This window comes from Cataglyphis hispanica, chromosome 1, assembly GCF_021464435.1.
Source record: "Cataglyphis hispanica isolate Lineage 1 chromosome 1, ULB_Chis1_1.0, whole genome shotgun sequence".
NCBI lineage: Eukaryota > Metazoa > Arthropoda > Insecta > Hymenoptera > Formicidae > Cataglyphis > Cataglyphis hispanica.
Window position 1 is genome coordinate 5119028 of NC_065954.1, and position 19176 is coordinate 5138203.

Genomic DNA, 19176 nt, shown 5'->3' on the forward strand with positions numbered 1-19176 from the left:
AAAGTTTATAGAGTATCGTAAAAAATACTGCGAGGAAGGACATTTCAACACTTCGCTTTTCGAGCATTGAATATCTACTATCGATCATGTCGTACTGATAATATTGTTGGATTTATGACAGTTGCGTTTTACAATTTGCCCGCGACCACTATTACTCCGGGCGTATCACCGTTATCGCGAAATTGTCAACATTCGTATTTTATATACGGATATTTACAGTCGATATAAAAATTCCCCCCGTGAATTGCGTCGCACCGCGTTAGCAAAGCGCACGAAAAATGAAGCCAATCCTATCGCGATGAAAATTTATTGAAACGAAACGTCCGCGCGCGCAGGCACGCGAGAAATATGCCATGTAAATCGGAGGGAAAATAAATACGCGTGGTCAACCTAAAGCATATTTATTTATTCGAATAAAAATCTATACCTTTTGACATTAATTCTTTCGATTCTGCTGACGGCGAGTCATAAATGACAAATATAATACGATTTTTTCCAGCACTCTGGAATTTTATGATCCGCAGAGAATTGTTGCTGCAACAGTTGATGCAACACACATGCATTGGAATTATTTTATACGTAACAAATAATTTTTTTCATAAAAAAAAAAATGAAAGATATATGATATACCTGTATGTGTGTTTGTTTGTATGTGCATGAGTAGCCTCAATATTGAAATAATTAAAGTCGCAACTCGATTCGAGTTTATACAGATCGCTCACACATACGCGTATATATTTTTATGTTTTATGTCATTAATAGCAAGTTGTGATGAAAACGGTCAACGTGATGCCTCTTATATTTAATAACAACGCGTATAAACCAACGAGAATTGCATTACATCACTCAAAGAGACTTCGCGTTTTGATTTACTAAGTGTAAACTGCGAGACAGCAACCTGCTATTTCATCGCACGTTCCAGAAAGGCTCTAACGCAATTAAAATTTGACGGCAGAGGCTCGACAGACGCTCCCGGTATCATCTGTAAAATGCCGAGAACGTCTCGAGGAGACAGCCGGAAACCGTCGCTACAAATTCGCGAATTTCTCTCTCTTATGGCAACGGAGAACGAGCGTTCGTGAGGCGAAGTCAGACAGGCATAGAAGCCGAGGGCTTCATTATTCAAAGGGTGTCGGCATCTTGCATTCTGCCGCTCTACTGGATTCGCGGAAGTTGACGGGTGAGAAGCAACCATCCGTAGACGGATGGTTCTCCCGTCTCTTCGTCCTTCCTCACGTTCTCCGATAGATTCACGAAGACCTATGCTGTCTTCAGATGCCGTTCGATCTCCGTCATCGAATCATATCAACCGCTCGAATTGAGAATGCTGCTATTCGAAAACATCATGAGTCAACCAATGATATTGCAATATTAACTGCGCAAATCAAACAATATAATTAACGCTTAGTTTTTCAAAATATCTATTCGATTTCGCGTATATTATATATAACTTAACATCACTAAACAGCTTATATTTTTAAAATTAATTTAAATTTAGACACAGGAAACGCGCGCGTGTGTAAGATCGTTTCACGCTCAATGAAGACAAAGGATTTATGTCATCGAATACTAGAAAAGATGTATGAAACGTGCCGTAAAAAAAAAAAAATACGTATCTACCAAATAAATGATCCGCATGATGAAAAGATCAATCACATATCTCAAACAAGTGATGTTATATGGTAGCATACGAGCTCAACGTCTTCACCGCGTTCGCCCCTTTCGCGGACTCCTTCCCGGATATATTCACTGTAAGATATTTCGTCAAGCGTATATAGCCGACTGAAAGACACGGATTGCATATAGGGAACGGCAGAGAGAAGCCGCGATGGATGGCGGAGAGATATCGTGGAAAGAGCAGAGAGAGAGAGAGAGAGAGAAAGAGGCCGGGAGAAAAGGGAGGAGCGGGAGGGGGAGACAGACGAGTGTGTTGGAAGCTGCGTGGTATGCTATGGATATCCATTTGCTGTGGATGGAAACTGAACGTAGTCGGTCTCACAGCAGAACGATCATAGGGCGACGCGCAAACGGTAGCAAACGAGCGAGACAGGCTGAAAGCGGTAGGAGCGAGGCAGATCGACTCCTTGTAAATCGCATCACAGATCAAACACAGCTTATATATTAAACGTAACCTGGTAAGACGCCATGTTGACTGCTTATCTACTGTCCAAGACACCAGGTCAAGTGAGAGCGTTAATGACGTTTCTTAGCGTGCGGGTACGTTGCGTACTTGTGTGACTTAAAGGACAGTTCCGGGCTGCCGACGAATTTTTTTAAAGATATTCGTATTTTCGTGGATAAACCATCAAGTAGTTAGAAATCTCCGCAATCTGACGCAGCGGAACTATATATTCGGTATTCCTGACATATGAAACGGATATATATAAACGTCTGCCGTACTTCCAAGGAGCAGCCGAGGATGCAAAATTGAACGCCGCCGTTGCATGCTTCGCCGAGTACCGCGCGACAAATCGCAGAAACGCTTCCATTTGCATGTCGTTTGAAACGAACTGCGGAATTCTCGCGGGGAATTGAGAATCTTGCATATACGCTCGCCCGAGTTAATGCGGAAATCGGAAACGATATTAGTTGTTAAATGAATCGTCGATTCATGAATTCGTCCACGTGGTTTACTGAGGCAACTTTATTATGCAGAAATTACACTTTTTTCAAAGAATCCGGTAGAAAGATATTAAAAAATAGCAAACTTTTTCTTTCGATAATACAATAAGCACGTTCGGAAATTATCTTACAAAAGATAATAAGATCTCATTATATAAGCAATTATAATAATATATGTCATTAATTATCCCCTACCTTTTTTGCATCGTATATGCGTCGACCTGCCGAGCTTGCGAATAATAATTAGTAATAGAATAATTATTTACCTGGCTGAGTGGGCGAATACGCTCGTGGATTGACTTTTCCGCTTGCATGGCGGATGGTGGTGGATGATCAGGAGTTGGCGGCTGAACGTAATGCGTAGGACTGGTCGGTAGCATCATTTGCACGCGTTTGAGACGTTTGTCGGTGGCTTCGCGATTGTCCAACACAGATTGCCCATCCATCATTTCGCGCTTCTCGTCGAGGAGACTTTCTTGGGAAGACTTCAGCGTAAGAAAGGCATTCGACACGAACGTTTGTTCCTGGATAGTTGCGTCGCCGTCGCTGCAAGGTGACTTGTCGGTACACGGGCTACTTTCCGGTTCGTAACTCTCATAGGCGTGTCTGCGTAATTTTCTTCGCGGATTCAACATCTTGATCGGCCGATTTTCGTAAATAGACGTTATGGCTACCGGCTCCACGTTCGACTCGCGTTTCTCATCGGTTCCGATCAACCGTGATCTCATTTCTACGTACTGGTCCATGCTTCGAGTGACGTGACGCAACTGCTCGCGTCGTTTTTGCAATTGCTCAAGATCGATGTGACTACGCGCACCGCTGCGCGCTAGGAATAAGTATTCGTAATTACTCGGCCCTACCGAACTGTCAGCGGATAAAGACATTTGTGTCTGTAAATGCGTCGGAGATACCGAAAGATTTCGCCTGGGTGGTTTCTTCGGCGGTGTCGGCTGCGAAAGAAGAAGCGAACATTTCTTCTCGCAAATTTTTTATCTCTTTACATGTTCAAATATCGGAAAAAATTTTATTTATTTGAAAAAGCACGCAAGAATTTTTTTTCTGTGATTTTCATCGAATGCGTATGTATGCCCTGTCACGAATCTTTCTGCGTTCGTAACGTTAATTTAGATTAATTGAGATTCTTACCGAGACTTTACTGTTGGAAGCGGGACTGTGTATCGAGCTGGACAGGGGTGCCATTGGCAAGTAAATCCCGGCAGCGCTGGAATCATTTGGCAAACAACGACGATCCCGTGGGCTAGGACCGCCGACGCTCGAGGATGACGACACGCTCAATTGGTCGGACTCTCTGCCACCCCCGTATCCCGTGGGCAATGTCAAGGACAGGTCCTCCGACACGAAACTACCCTCCATTGTGCCGCGTGGCACTGGTGGAGTTTGGTACAATCCGTTGTCTGAGCCCCTATGCAACCAAAAATCGGGTTCTCAATGGGACCGATCGGCGATCCACTATTGATCGATGAGAGATAAATCGAGGACATCGGAAACGTACGCTTCTGCTCGATTAATCAATGAGAAATAAAAAGGTCTCACGCGTTTGCGCTGTTTTATTTTGTATGCGTATATCTAACAGTATATATCTCGAAATAAAATTTGTTTGAAGTACGGAGTATTTGCAGGATTTTTTAGCAATATTAAATACGCGTGAAAATTTCTTAACAAATATTCTACATACAGATACATGCATGTAAGCTAAACCCAACATTAATTCAATATTTAGAAGTTATGTTTCTAGTACAACTATACAGTGCAAAATGTTTGTATATGTATTATTACCGTGTAGTGTCGAGTGGTAATGTTCGTTTAGTAGTGTTTTGTGGTATATCTTCAGGGGTTTGGTCGGAACTTTCAAGAGTATTTATAGAGTTGAGAGTGTCGGATAAGGACATAAAGACGCTGTCAAAGACGGAACTGAGGTCGGAATCCTCTGTCTGCTGGAGGACCCTCCGTACTCCGTTCATCAGTTCCTCGTTCCGCTCGTCTTCACTGAAACGCGCATTCCATCATCGATTACCAACGATCAATCGCACATCCAAAGCCAAGCAACATAATCTCGTATATCAAGCCGATGTAATTATTCAATTATTTAATTATCACTAACATAAAATTTAATTAATGTTTATGGAAACAGTTATATTATATCTTTTATCATATTAATAATCAAAACGTGTTAATCTATTTAAAATTAAAAATTATACTATTTGCAAATAAAAAAATTATTGCCTACATTAAAATATGCAAAAGCAAAAAAAAAAAAGTCATAGATTGTGTTATGTAAAGATAAATAAATGTAACTTATATAAAAAAAAAATTGCTTTCACTGATAAAGTACGATTCAGCTGAAGACATTCACGAGCAAGTGTTGATTTTTAATGAGGCCACGTTGACGAAGATGGAACATGGCGCGAACAACGCGAGAAAAAGGAGCGAAAAAGAAGCTGGTAGCCCTCGGAGAGACCGCGCGCACGCAGTATGAAAGGGAGAGAACGATGGTTATTAGTTTTATGCTGAGACGGGCTAACATTTACATTGTTTAACGTGATGGATTCATTTCGAAGCGGCCAAACTGGGGCTACCAACGTCAAACATTGATGGTGGAAGTGCGGAACATCAACGGCAGCTCCCACGTTCTCTCGCCCTCTTTCTCTCCCTTCATCACATATCGCATATCTCCGTTTCTCCTTCGTTCGCTCCCTTACTCTCCTTCTAAAAACCGCATCTCTCTATCGCCCTACGTCTTCGTCTTTCTCTTTCTCGCTCGCTGTACCGAGCCAACCAGTCGGGCTTAGCAGCTAGAACGATAACGCTGGCACAGAGTACCAATGGGGTGATGCAACGGGGTGACCTAGGGGCGAACGAGGCGGTCGGACCCACCATCTCGCCTGCCTACATCAGGAAAATTAAACCAAGCCAAGCGGTGCTTAACGCGCTGGGGCTACATGCTGCCGTGCCACCTCCTCCAACCTCTTCATCCACCTTCGCGTTTCACCCCCGGCGCCATCCCATATCCAGGTTCCCTTTTCGGTCCGAGAACCTCCACCTCCAACATTCTCTACTTTCTACGGATAAGAGCGGCAGTGGTAGCAACAGCGCTAGCACCAGCCCGGTGCTTGGCCGGTACTCACTCATTCACTCCGTGCTCCGTCCACATCTCTACGCTTTTGTTTGTCCAACATCTCCTATATTAAAGCACAGCCGCGGCTGCTGTACACGCGTAGAAAGAGAGAGAGTCTTTTTTGTAAAATATTACGAAGCCCGCGCTTACTCAATGCAATACCATCGTAGGTTTTATTTTTGAAGAAAAGATTTTTACAAAGATGATCTAAATGATATAGGAATACTTTTTCACTACACTCTACATGCAAGATTAATATGCCCGGGTGATTATATGTGAGGATGTATCGCACGTATTAATAGAGTTGATATTAATTACTTTAATATCTGTAAAAAAGATCACAGCGTATTACGGTGTAATATGCTGTCTTATCGTTTACGTATCTAATATTCGCTTGCGTATCTAATATTTTACTTGCGATATAATGTTTAATTACTATCAAACATATATTACACATTCTGTGCAAACATTACGTATCACAGTGCCATGCTATTATAAAATGCAAATAAAATTCGACGCGTAAATATAAAACGACACTATGCTAAATACGAAAAAAAAAAATATTGCAACGCACAACACACACTCAAATTGAATGAAAATACTTACAAAGAAGTGCCGGAAACGCGACGATCGTCGTCCCGAGGCTTATGATAGAATTGCCATTGAGTAGGTGATGTCCCTTCCGCGGGAGAAAGATCATCCCCCGGACGAACATTTTCGTAGGGGCTCCCCAATGAATCGCCACCCTGCACCGGAATTGGCGGCAAGTTCTCGCTGTCGGCGTCGCTTTCCACCCCGGAGGAAGACCGATGTCCTATTCGACGTCGACAAAATTGCGTGTAATCGCATATACAATTTTTATTCGTGTAAAAATAAAAATATATATAGAATTGCAATGCAGTGAATGAAAAGGAGACACAATAACAAAAATATTAAAAAATTGCACTACTTTTGTTTAATATATTTTTAGAAATAAAAAATCTACACGATCATAATTATTGCACAATAAGATATAATAAATTGGAGAAACATGTTATTCTATGTTTTGCGTAGAAACCGAGTTCGAGATTAATTGCATCTTCAGCTGCGCATAACATAACGTTATGCAAATATACACGCAAATCCTTATATGTGGTCAAGAGCGATTTAATTAAATGCGTTGCGGTAAACTAGAAATGTACGTTCCCTCCGCTAATTACATAACCCCTTGTACATCGGTCATGATGCTGCGAAAATAAATTGCATGCAAACGCGGTCTTACTTTTTATCACCGCTGTGATATCTTGAGTGACGTGCGGCGGAAACTGTCCCAGAAGATCAAGCACCGTGTTCTGTCGAGAATCCCTAATGCCCAAATCCACCCCACGATCTAAAAGCGCCCGTACAACTTCCATCTTGCCGCAGAGCGCAGCCTCGTGCATCGCGGTGCCCGCTGACGTTCTCGTATTGACGTCAACTCCAGCGGCAAGAAGGACCTCCACAACCGCTCTGTAATAATATTATACGAACATCTCATTGCATTTTACTTCTCCGGTAACAAATATGACAGGGCTCGTAAAATTTTGCAAAATTTTACATAATTATTTAGAACAGCTATATTTATATAAGATGAGATTAAGTTTGCTACTATGAAAATAACTCTTCTATCATCTTTAAATAAAATAAAAAATAATAATAATCTTAATAAGAATATCAAAAAATACAGTAATAATCTGCTCTGGCTGTAATACTTGAGGTTTACAATAATCCTCGGTAAAACTACTTTAAAAGTTTTAAGCGACATCCAATGATCGAAACATCTCGATTCTGCGACTTGAGCTGTCCATCCTACAATCTATCAAAAATGCATTTGCCATTAGCATTTAATCGAAAGCTTAAAATGCAGATTTCGTGCATGGCACGTCCTCCTTTCATCGGGTTAGGTGCATGCCATGTACCAACTATGATAACCGCAGCCGTCCGTCGCATATAGGATTGGCTGAAGATCGGATTCGTATGCACCTATGTTGTTATTACCGTAGCATAGGGGTATTTGTATACTGGCTTACCGAGAGCACCGATATTGAATCCGATAATAGACATTACTCCGCGTCCGCGTCGCCCTCCCCCTTCTCTCTTCCCCCCAAATTCATCCCTCTCTGCCAGTAACCCCCTCGTCCTTCCTATTCTAGCCCCATATAGCTACGTTGGTAGATCCACTAAATATCGTGATGCGCGCGTGAGTTCGACTATCGCAATGTACGTACTCCCCGTACGTGGCCGCGTGCGCGCATATGCATCTCAGAGATTCTCAAACTTATCGAGATCTTGTAGTATATACCTAATAAATAGTTAGAACGAAAGAGTTATCGCTTAAATCATCAACAAAATATTTATAGCATGGAAAATAAAAAAAGAATGTAAGATGAACAAAAGTATGATTTTTTTTTTTTTAAATAATACATTCCGTTAATAATATTAATCACACATATAACTGTGGTAACAATCCTGTGATCCGTAATCCACAATCAATTACAAAAGTATATTCATACAGATTTTTATTAATGCATCGAAATTTTCGTCATCCCTCAAGTGTTTTCTATAGTTGCAGTTTGAGAAACGCTGATCTAGTCCAAACGTTCAAACAGTTCGTGCGTACGCGTTCGCACTCGTATAGGCGCAAACGTCTCGCGCGCCGTTATTTAACCAAAATTCGAGCGATAAAATGTCACGTTCTGCACGCTTTCTCTCTCTCTCGCATCCACCCCACACTGCCCACCCCCGACCAATTCTGTTGCACCCTCGCGCTGGCATCGACTGAAAATGCAGCCACCGGACTGTATATCGCGATACGATCGCATTATAAGCGGCAAGCGCCGGTTAAAGCGATTACCGGCTGCGAGGCTGCATAGAAAAACCGGCGTTATACCCGATTACAATGTGACTGCCGTTTCGTGGCAATTCACGATTCGATTCGACCGCCAATCGGACTGTTACCTCCGTTCATTCCCTCGCTATCCGCCACTTTCGTCTCCATAGCGTCGATTATATAAAAAGCTCAGCGGGATTACAAAGTAACATCGCCCTGTTAAACGAGAACGTATCGCATGGCACCAAATGTGAAACGACTAGGTAATGTTAGATAACATTATGACATATGAGATTCTGAAATAAAATTTGCTACTAATATAAGAGATTAATGATCTTTCACAATCAACGAAGAATATAGCGGCGGTTATATATAATCTTCAGCATCTGATCATACACGGGTCGACGTAATCGATTATCCGCTTGCTTCTTTATCACCCTATTACGCGGTTCAATTAATTGAATAATATTACACAAGATATATGATTATGATTATGACATTATTTATCTATATAAAAGCTTCTTCCACTCTAGTTCAATACTTGATGTGCGGCTTATTTTATTCATAATATTTTGAATTTTATATTGATAATATATATAAACAATATAATACTAAAAAATCGATATTTTTTCAAGAGAAGAATGATATTTTACCAAAGTTGCTATCATTCGTTGCTACAGTCGCGATTAATATAGGTCGATACATTTCGGCGGCAGTGATTAATACGATTCTCGTAATCGGGAGGCGGTCAACAATCCGCACGGATGGACAGAGCGACTGCCGACGTGATGCGATCGGATGCATTCGCGTGGCTCGAGGAGGGACGAGAGGGCAATCGACGGGACAGTAATATGGAACGTGTAACCAGTAGAGGGTTGAATCGGATCATACCAGTCGAAGGACGCATATATCGCATTCGACGGGATTACGCAACGCGGTGCTCTCTGATTGGCTCTAATGGCTAGCGCTGCAAATGGCTCGACATCGTTATGGTTAGCTTGAACGAGTCCATTGTTGTACTTGGACACAATACACGTTGCGCATTATCCAATAATTAGTGTGACCATTTCGTGGGAAGAAATGATACGCGGTCCTTAGATAAACACAAATAGTATACGAATAATGGCGCTGACATAGCTAGTACGGTCATAAAGTATAAGTAAACTATGAAAAGAGGAAAAGGAAGAAAACAACGCATTATCAAAATAAGATTATTTCATAAGAAAATTACTCCCTTTAAATGTAACAATTAAAGTTTTTAACAAAAATATTTGTCAATTATGTAACAATCTGTTATATAAACATTCTGTTATACATACGTCAATAAACAGACTCTTACCTGTGACCATTGCGTGAAGCTAAATGCAAAGGTGTATGCGGGAAGATCAAAGATGAGGAAGAATTACGAAGTGATTCGATTAATTCAGGATGCGTTCGCACGAGTAATTCCACAGTTTCCAATCTGTAAGAAACAATTATATATATATATTACGATTACATGTCTCTGAAATTCTTATCGAAAATATGTTGTGTTATCTATCGTGAAATAATAAATACCTATAAATACTGTAATGTATATTATAAAAATATCTAAAGAGCTGAAAGATATATATGCAATTTACCTGCCATATTGTGCAGCCAGGTCAAGCGCAGATTCTCCGCGGCTGTTGCGGATACTAGGGTCGCATCCGTACTGCAACAGCTGTGCCACCACTTCCGTATGCCCATACTGTGCGGCACAATGTAGTGCGGTTTCATTATCCTTTGTCTATAAACAAAATATTTAAAGTTTTTTCAAGAGAACACACCTATTAATTCGATATCATTGAAATTAAACTCAAAATTGGGTCAATATATTGTATTCAAATAGATTTTACTTTAACGCATGTATACAACAATTTCTCACATAATGTTTAATATGAAATGAAAGTCTTGAAATATAGCTTGATCAATTTATGTGCTTATAATGTCACAAAACTTTTGTAAGATCAATAGTTACTAACTGTTACTAACCGCAAGATTCACTTTCGGTACCGAGGGACCTTGGCTGAGAATTAATCGTACAATTTCCGCATCACCCGCCCAAGCTGCCAAATGAAGCGGCGAGGAACCCTTAGCGTCAACGACATTGGTGGAAGCCTCATATTGGAGTAGTAATCTAACCACGTCTCTGTAAATAAAAATTTTTAAAAACATTAGATAAAATAACAGATCAGTTTTACAATTTAATAAACGAGAGGATCGAGATTTTAATAATATTTTTAAATGTTACAGTATTTCTTTTTACGAAAGATATTCAAGATACTGTACCTGTGCCCATTCAGAGCTGCATGATGAAGGGCTGAATATCCACTGGCATCTTGCACATTAGCTCCTGGTCCTCGACGTAAACTGCAAATGAAAACATTGCTCAATCGTACGATAAAAAAACGATAACTTAAATAATTTTGCAAAGTATTTAAATTGCATAAATTCGTAATATAACAATAGGGGAGAAAAGAAGGGTCGAATATTTATAAAATATTTCTATAAAAAAAGATTCGTGGGACTTAATTCATAAACTAAGAATCAATTGTTTGTAACTCAAAAATTATCAATGTCTTGGCGTCAAATTAATATGATCTTTAGTTTTGCTCCTAATATTCGTGATTTGAAAAAAATGCATAACTTCCAGAACATCATATATATAGGTTCATAATACCGAAAAATCGCGCGTTAGACAAAAAATATCGGCGAGTCGGTTAAACGGTTAGATGATGCAATGTGTTGCGAGAATAGGAACAGGCTCGCTAATGAAGCTCCCTGCATCCAACACATGTTCTCATTACGCGCCTTTGTTGCGCTCGCGCGGAGATAAATGTCGCGCCCCCGCAAACACCGTGTAAACGACGGCTCCCTCGGGAAAAGCGGAAGAGACGCGTTATATAGCACGCTTCTCTCCAGCGACTTATGATTCCCGCCCTCGTCGCCTTCCTGCTTCCTTTTATTGAATCGGATATCCAGATATTCCTGCAACGCTTTGCCCATAGAGGAATTTTTCGTTATCCCATCTCTCTCCAAGTAGATTTGATTGGAAGAGCGAAGGGTAGAGCGGGATCGACAGCTATTCAGCCGCCCTCGAAGCGTTGAGTATCCGCGTTCAAAGGCGCTCGAATTGACTGGATTTCGAGAATATCCAGAAAAAGGATCGAATAAAGTTTGTATAAAAGTGAATTCCTTTTTTATTTTTACGAAGCGTGAGGATAAGAGTATTAACCGTCATGAAAAAAATTTAAGCATACTATAAAAAACAATTTTTTGAAAGCTTACAGTAAAGACATTAACATTTTATAAGAAACATTGACTACTATAAACTGACTACTACATTGAAGAACTAAATATTTATTAATCAAATAATAATCGATTTATATACACGAAAAGCTATAGTTAATATTCTCATTTCACAGCATTCAAACGATCTATTACGATTGTCTTATACTATTGTCAAATTAACATAGTCATGTGATAATGTTTTAATAATGTAACATATAATAGTAATATTATTGTCAACACTCAATTAATTCCCTAAATCCACTGCTTATTATTTTCTTACTTTTATGACTCTATGAATGTATGCAAGAATCAAATTCTAATGTTATGAAAAGCGCTTAGAAAAGCGTTTTACCTAAAGAATATTAATAAGACAAATGTATTGTTACAATTGAAATTGCGATTGAAATTTTAATTTAATAATATCGTAACATATCTTTTGGAAAAACCTACATACAATATATATATAATCGATTATTTTTGTAGCATAATCGCATCGAAATACGTCTTAATGAGAAATGTAATAAGCAGCAGTAATATTGACCTTAGATGACTAATAAATGCCATAGCTCAAGCACATGAGAGAACGATATTTGCACAGCTCTTATATAACTTCGATATGTGAAGAGTAAAGCGCAAAAATATACCTATATATGTTGCACTCTCAATCTATCGTTCAGAAAACAAACTTACGAATATCAGAACTATAAATGAGTTTTTTTTTTTATTGAGAAGCTAACATATAATAAATGTTATATTCGTTGTATATGCATATGACAAAATATATTCAAACACTCTCTACGATGCTTTGATATGCAAGGCAATTGATCAAACGTAACTGTGCAAAGCGATCGATTTAATTGATAATTAAATTCAAAACGCAATCTATAATTAAATCATCGATTGCTATCCCCGTTCGTATTAGTTCCAAGCGATCTAAATCGCTAGAATCCGTCATCGACCGCAAACTCGCATGTATATAAGGGAATGTAGAGACTTTTCCCTCGTCAAGGGAGCGTACACACATTTCAATCCCACACGCCCATGTGACGTCGCCGTCAAAGCATCGCGCTCAGTTTACAAAACAATTACGTAAGCGGGAGATTTTTTTCCACTACGAGCGGTACATCAAAGCGCGGCGTCATTAACTAACGTCGTCATTAACCCCTCGAAGATATACGCACTTTAAATATGACTTTCCGTAGACGGGCACACGACGATCGAGAGACTTGAGCTCTCCCCTTCAGCTTCTCGAAAAACTCTTGTACCATTGTAATGGAGATCAAATAAAATTGTATCATACAAGAGCGACATTGTAAGTCTAGTAAAACGGGTGCACAACTCATCTCAAAGAAAAACCGCGTAACATGAAGAAATATAACGAGCATTGCTGGCATAAAAAAAAAATACACGCGTGATTTGTTTTTGACCGTTTCGCAGAATGCATCTTTAATTATTATCGATTTATGAGCAATTAATTCTTTCTCGGCTGTTAATTTCTTTTTCTTTTTCTTACGGTGCTATTGATAAGCTTTAACCCTCAATCACACATCTCTTTTTCTCTCTCTTTCTAGTAATCGTCAGTATTTCTCTTTCTCTCTCCATATCGAGCCGAGATGGGTATTTGTTTTCCGCGCCCTAACAACAACAAGGGTGGCGCACAATTCTTAAAGCTATACACGCTGCACCGTCATGCGTGCACGTTTCCGCACACATACACGCACGAAGTGCACATATACAAGCTATATCGGAATGGCCAAGAAACATTCGCGTGCCCGACCCTGGCTAGTGAAGAACATTTGACTCTCTTTTTCTAGCCCTCCCTCCTTCTTCCCCATGTCGCCCTTTTGCTTTTCGTCCGCCCCATTCATCGAGTTCATCCGCTCTTCCAAGTTCTTTAATTAAACCCTGAAGATTGTCTGCAAAAAGGACATCGTCCGGTACCCCGTCTCTGAACATTACGAATGAAACGACGAAGGGACAGGAGAAATATAGACAGGGAAAAGGACGATCATTGGTGGAAAGACCGTTTGTCGGACACCGTATAATGGTAATTTCTTGTTGGTCTTAATCAAGAAGTTGCGGAATCAAAATGAATATCATGAGTCAACTTTTAGTACACTTTATATATTTTTTTAGTACTCTTTATATGTGGGATCGCAGTTTATTATTTTGTTCATGAAAAAAAGAAAGAGGTGTGCTTACCTAAATAACAATAATTACGATACTGAACATATTTAGCATATTAATAGTATAAATCAAAAATATGCAAAACATTGCAAATAAAACTTTTATATACGAGAATAATATATTGTAAAAAATTCCTTTCAGATTAAATTCCATAAGATCTTATGTTATAATTAATATAAAGTATTATAGTTTGTGTAATATTGTTTCAAAAATAAAGAAAAATTTCATAAAGAACAATTTCATAAATCTTAATGTTCTTGTGGTAATCACTATATTGTTTTAAAAAAGGATTAAGAACAATATTTTTATTATAATGAACGATGCGATGCGATGACAAACATACTTGCATACAAACATAATATATTAATTAAGTTTCCATAAACATCTTAAAAATAGAAAAAGACAAATATAAAACATGAATAAACAAACTTCTATAGAACTCTTTTCGATGCCGTGAACGTGAGTATTTAGTGCGAACGCACCCTTCTGCCGGAGGCAAAGCGCAGAGGAAAACTAGGCTGAGAGAGAGAAGAGAAGGAGAAAGCGGATAAAGAGAAGGAAGAAAGAGAGACAGAGATGGGAAAGGAACGAAGAGGGATCGAGAGAGTGAGAGGAAAGCTGTGAGGGTGTATACGTGCGAGGGGTGCTAGGGCATCAATCGATAGTTTCCTCCGGCAAAGAAGAGAGCTTGTACGTGCTGACGTAGCCGAATGTCCTTCTTCGAGAACACTTCGCGACAGGTGCCTTAAAAAAAGAGACTGTAGTATAAAAGCATAGTAGTATAAAAGCATTTACATTTAATGTAATTATATAGATTGCTTTAAAATCAGTAATAGTAGACTTTAAAATCAGTAGACTGCAGTCTCGAAAAAATATAAACTTGATTTTCCTTTGATAAAAAACAAATAAAATATAATTCAACAATGAAAATATATCAGTTTATTCCAAACACCATGTGAATCATTGTAATACAATCATATTAATATATGATCGACTAGAATTTATTGAATTTCAATCATGATATATTTATGTAATCGGTCTATCGCACACACACAAATTATTTCCAACTCAAATTCAAATTTACTACATTATATACGTAAACTACAATTCATATCACATATAATTTACGCTGTATATGCAGAATTAAATTTCCTATAAAATCTCAAAATCTGGCCAAACGTTTAGGCCCACCCTGTATATTAATTTTCTCACATTCCCTGCACAAAAAAAAATTTTATGATCTTTTCTCACAAAGTTATGATTAAAATTATCACACTGATACAAAGTCAATAGCGTGCAGCGAACAAAGGATAAACACATTCGCGGACGCTTGTACATGAAAAGTGGTACGTCCACTTCGCGATTAGCATCGCAAAATATTCTCGGCTCCCCCGGAATGATGCTGAGGGGCTTGGGGACGCTCAGGGCGGTCGCGTTTTATATTGCTTTTCTGTGATCTCGACGAGGAGGGCAAAAAGGCAAGCGCGCGTTGGGCGGTGAAGAGATGGCGAAGCAGCGAGGAGAGATCGCGCGGGAGAACTTGCCGCAGGCTGCCTTTGTAGTTATGAACAAGTTGCACAGCACCGACGACAGACACGAGAGACAATTCGTTAGAGAAGCGGCGCGTTTGTCATGATACATTTAAGAATCACCGACGGCAAATTGCCCCTCCTCTACTCTTAAGAAAATATGAGAGAGACTGCAAATCTTTCTTCCTCTCTTCAATGTTTTTACATATACGATATTTGAATTATATAAATATATATTATTTGATTATGATAAAATTCTGTTGTATTTTTCTTAAATTATTGATTTTTTCGTAGTAGAGATTTAATAGTAAGTAGATATATTTTGCTTTTAAATATTAAGAATTAAATATTAAGAATTATAACTCAATTTCAAGATTTAATCCAAACTAAAATGCAAATATTAAAAATTTGATGTATTTGCTATTTTCATAATTTGTCTTCTTATTTTAAACTTTGGCATTTATCTTGATCTAAAAAATATGAGACTAGATAGTGCATATTTTTCAATATTCTTAATTTACATTTATCTTGACAAGAGGCTTGCTACAAAATAATAAACAGATTTTTTTTCACAGATTCTTGTCGTCTCTTACCTTTTTTTCATCAGTCGCGCGACGCGACCGCTCTTAAAATGCGTGAATATGTTCGTAACACGTGCGTACGCACGTCTCTCATGAAAAAAAAAAACAAATCATGAGCTTCTTGCGTCGTCGCCGCAGCACGACTTAATTAATGGAAGGGCAAGGAGCGTCGACAAAGTCTGTCTTTGTCGAGGAGTTCGCGGCACTGGGTCAATAAAGAGCGCCGCCGAGTCGACGACGGTGTTTCACTAATTACGCGAGCGTCGCTCGAAACAACACGATCGGCAATCGCGGTGTAATTAAATGAGGCGAGAACGCGACGCGATAATAAATTCATTCGGATTCGCTTCTCAAAGTTCGATCGATTTGCTTTACACATCTGGTGATTATCGTCTGTTTATATGCGATGATACAAGTATTGAAGTTATTTTTTTTATATTATATATGTAAATTTTAAGTAATATCTTTCTCTCTCTTTCTTGCAATGATTAATATATTATATTTACATCCCGTTTTTAGTGCCATGCCTATATTAAAAGAACTTTTGGTCTTCACAATTTTGAGATTTATTTATGTAAACATAAAGATCACATTCAAAATATAAATACAAGCTTTATGATAGCTTCATAATTATATGTAAGATAATAAAAATAAAAATTGAGCGTACATTGAGACTTGATATAAAAATTTAGATCAGTTAATGACTTATCAATCATAAAAATATGCTATATTGTAAAAAAATGCTATTTTAATATAATAATATTAAAATAAATATCGACTAATATTTATTGTTAGTGAGAAATGTGAAATAACTTATTAAATTTATTCTCACCATGATCGATTTAAAACTTAAATTTTACGTCATTCCAAAATAATTATATCAACTTGAAATAATATTATGCATAAAATGGAGCAATGTAGATAGTGCAAATTGATGAGAATATCGCATCGCTTGATGGGCGGACAGTAGCGCTTGATAGATGAATGAAGGATTGTTTTACTCTGATTTTGACGATAATGACGACATTGCGTATACACCCGTCGTTAATTTATTTCCGTGCGAAACTTTTTCGTCGAGCTCGAAGCGCTTGTTCACGTCTATCCGATTATTCGTCAGCGCATTCTCGCGAATAAACGCGAAATTACGAGGCATTCCCACGGTAATACATGCGCTCGCAAAACCGTTTGCAATTAGCGTTAATTCATTCACGAAGGATTTAATAGTGCCTGCATGGCGTGAAAAGGTAAAACAAAACCGATCACCAGTCTCCGTTCCTTTGCAAAGCCTATCGCGTGGAGCGTTATCGGACCCTTGAAAATAAATAGCCGCTCACCAAATAGATCCATCTATCTATCACCGCAAATAGAAAATGGAGCGACTCGATAAGCGCGTTGCAGGCAACGCTCGGAGATACAGAGTGATATAATAATATATTACATATTTCACGCGCGCGATAATAACTTTATATTCTTAGATTCTTGCCCCTTATATATTTTTTTTGCGTTATTATATAATTTTATAACACTACGTAAAAAAAAGATATAAATGCTAAATAGTTTATTATTTTACATTAGTAATGTAGAGAAGGAAATACATTCATGTGGCTTCAGATAATTGACAGCCAAGTCCTTGCTCGTTATCAACGCATTTGCGCGAAACGTCACCGGTATATGATTCATGGTCATGATGAAAATAATTAATGAATAAGACTGTTGAACAAAATACTGCTTGACATACACCACAGTTATATTTCAATGTAATTTCTAATAACGAAACATAATTTAGTCACGATTCGTGTTTTACTTTCATTATTAATATAATAATGTTAATTAAAAATAATTTGATGAAAATTAGATAAAAAAAATATTGAAATAGCATTATTATATTAAACGCGTAATATATTAAATTGTATTTATATTATATTAGATATATTCTCAAAATGTGTGTTATTGAATTGACATGCAAAATTAAAATAGAAATCTCGATAACGCGGATGTGTTCTCGACCCAGATTAAAAGTGGAAACGCGAGCAATGATTGTATAATTAAACGATAGAACTAACGGCAAAAATCCTGGAGAGAGAACAATCGTGACAGCCGAGGATTAATCGAGGATTAATCGAACGACGACGAATATATTCAATCGAGCGTAAAAGAATTATCATAAGCGTCAATCAATATAAAAAAAAAGAAAAGAACTACGTGTACTCATTCATTCTAAGAATCGATTTATACCTCGATCATGCGAGTTTCTTCATCGAGTGTCGCGAAAAAAATTATGAAATCAAACAATTATACGTAGGATGAGAGATATCTTTGCGACAACTTTATCGGCGAAACACGAATCGGAGTACGTCGAAACGAGCACGAGATGTGCGGCGACGGTTCGATAATGGAATGCGCGAGACGACGTCTCATGCCTACGTCGACAATTCCAGGCGAGACCGGAGATAGATCGTTAAATTGCCGAAAAGCCGAGATTATCGTACGGGGTCGGGAACGAGGGAATAATCTCGGTAATGAGGAAAGGCGTCGGCGAGGAAATATGTCAAGCTCGCTGCACAGTGACACCCACCTTGCCAGTGGACCACTCCTCTTGGCTCGCTGACCGAGGATCTTCTCGACTACGGTGACGTTGCCGCTCCTCGCTGCCTCGAGCAGCTCCTGATCCTTGCCCATAGTCCATTTACACAGCGATCAAGCCGCAATGTTCGCCCGCACACTTGTCAATTTGTGTTTTCACTACGATTACTCGCGTTTCATTGATCCAACGTAGCCATCTTGAATGAACTGGCGCGCCGTCATACGGCGACCTCGCGAGGCTACAGCGTACGAGACTACGGTTCACGAGACTACGTGAGCGCGAGCAAGAAAGCATTGAATGAATGGTGCAAGCGAGACGGCGAGAGTCTCGCACGTGACGCGCGCGCGAGCGCCGCCGACGTGCACAAGCGCCACGAA

At 38.9% G+C, this 19176-nt stretch overlaps 1 protein-coding gene across 2 annotated transcripts in view; it reads right to left on the reverse strand.

Moving 5' to 3' along the window:
* Window positions 1-19060, reverse strand: part of LOC126849442 (ankyrin repeat and SAM domain-containing protein 1A-like) — a 44901-nt gene extending 25841 nt beyond the window's left edge. The window contains exons 1-10 of one of the 2 annotated variants that reach the window (XM_050591265.1): window positions 18791-19060; window positions 10917-10997; window positions 10620-10776; window positions 10229-10374; window positions 9946-10068; window positions 7020-7246; window positions 6365-6572; window positions 4420-4629; window positions 3769-4045; window positions 2889-3572 (exon numbers count right to left, since the gene is read on the reverse strand). In XM_050591265.1, the coding sequence (XP_050447222.1) occupies window positions 2889-3572; window positions 3769-4045; window positions 4420-4629; window positions 6365-6572; window positions 7020-7246; window positions 9946-10068; window positions 10229-10374; window positions 10620-10776; window positions 10917-10997; window positions 18791-18894 (2217 nt within the window). In that variant the 5' untranslated portion in view covers window positions 18895-19060. The remainder of the gene's footprint in view (window positions 1-2888; window positions 3573-3768; window positions 4046-4419; window positions 4630-6364; window positions 6573-7019; window positions 7247-9945; window positions 10069-10228; window positions 10375-10619; window positions 10777-10916; window positions 10998-18790) is intronic. The other variant, XM_050591273.1, reaches the window with a different exon arrangement.
* Between the last annotated feature and the right edge of the window lie 116 nt (window positions 19061-19176).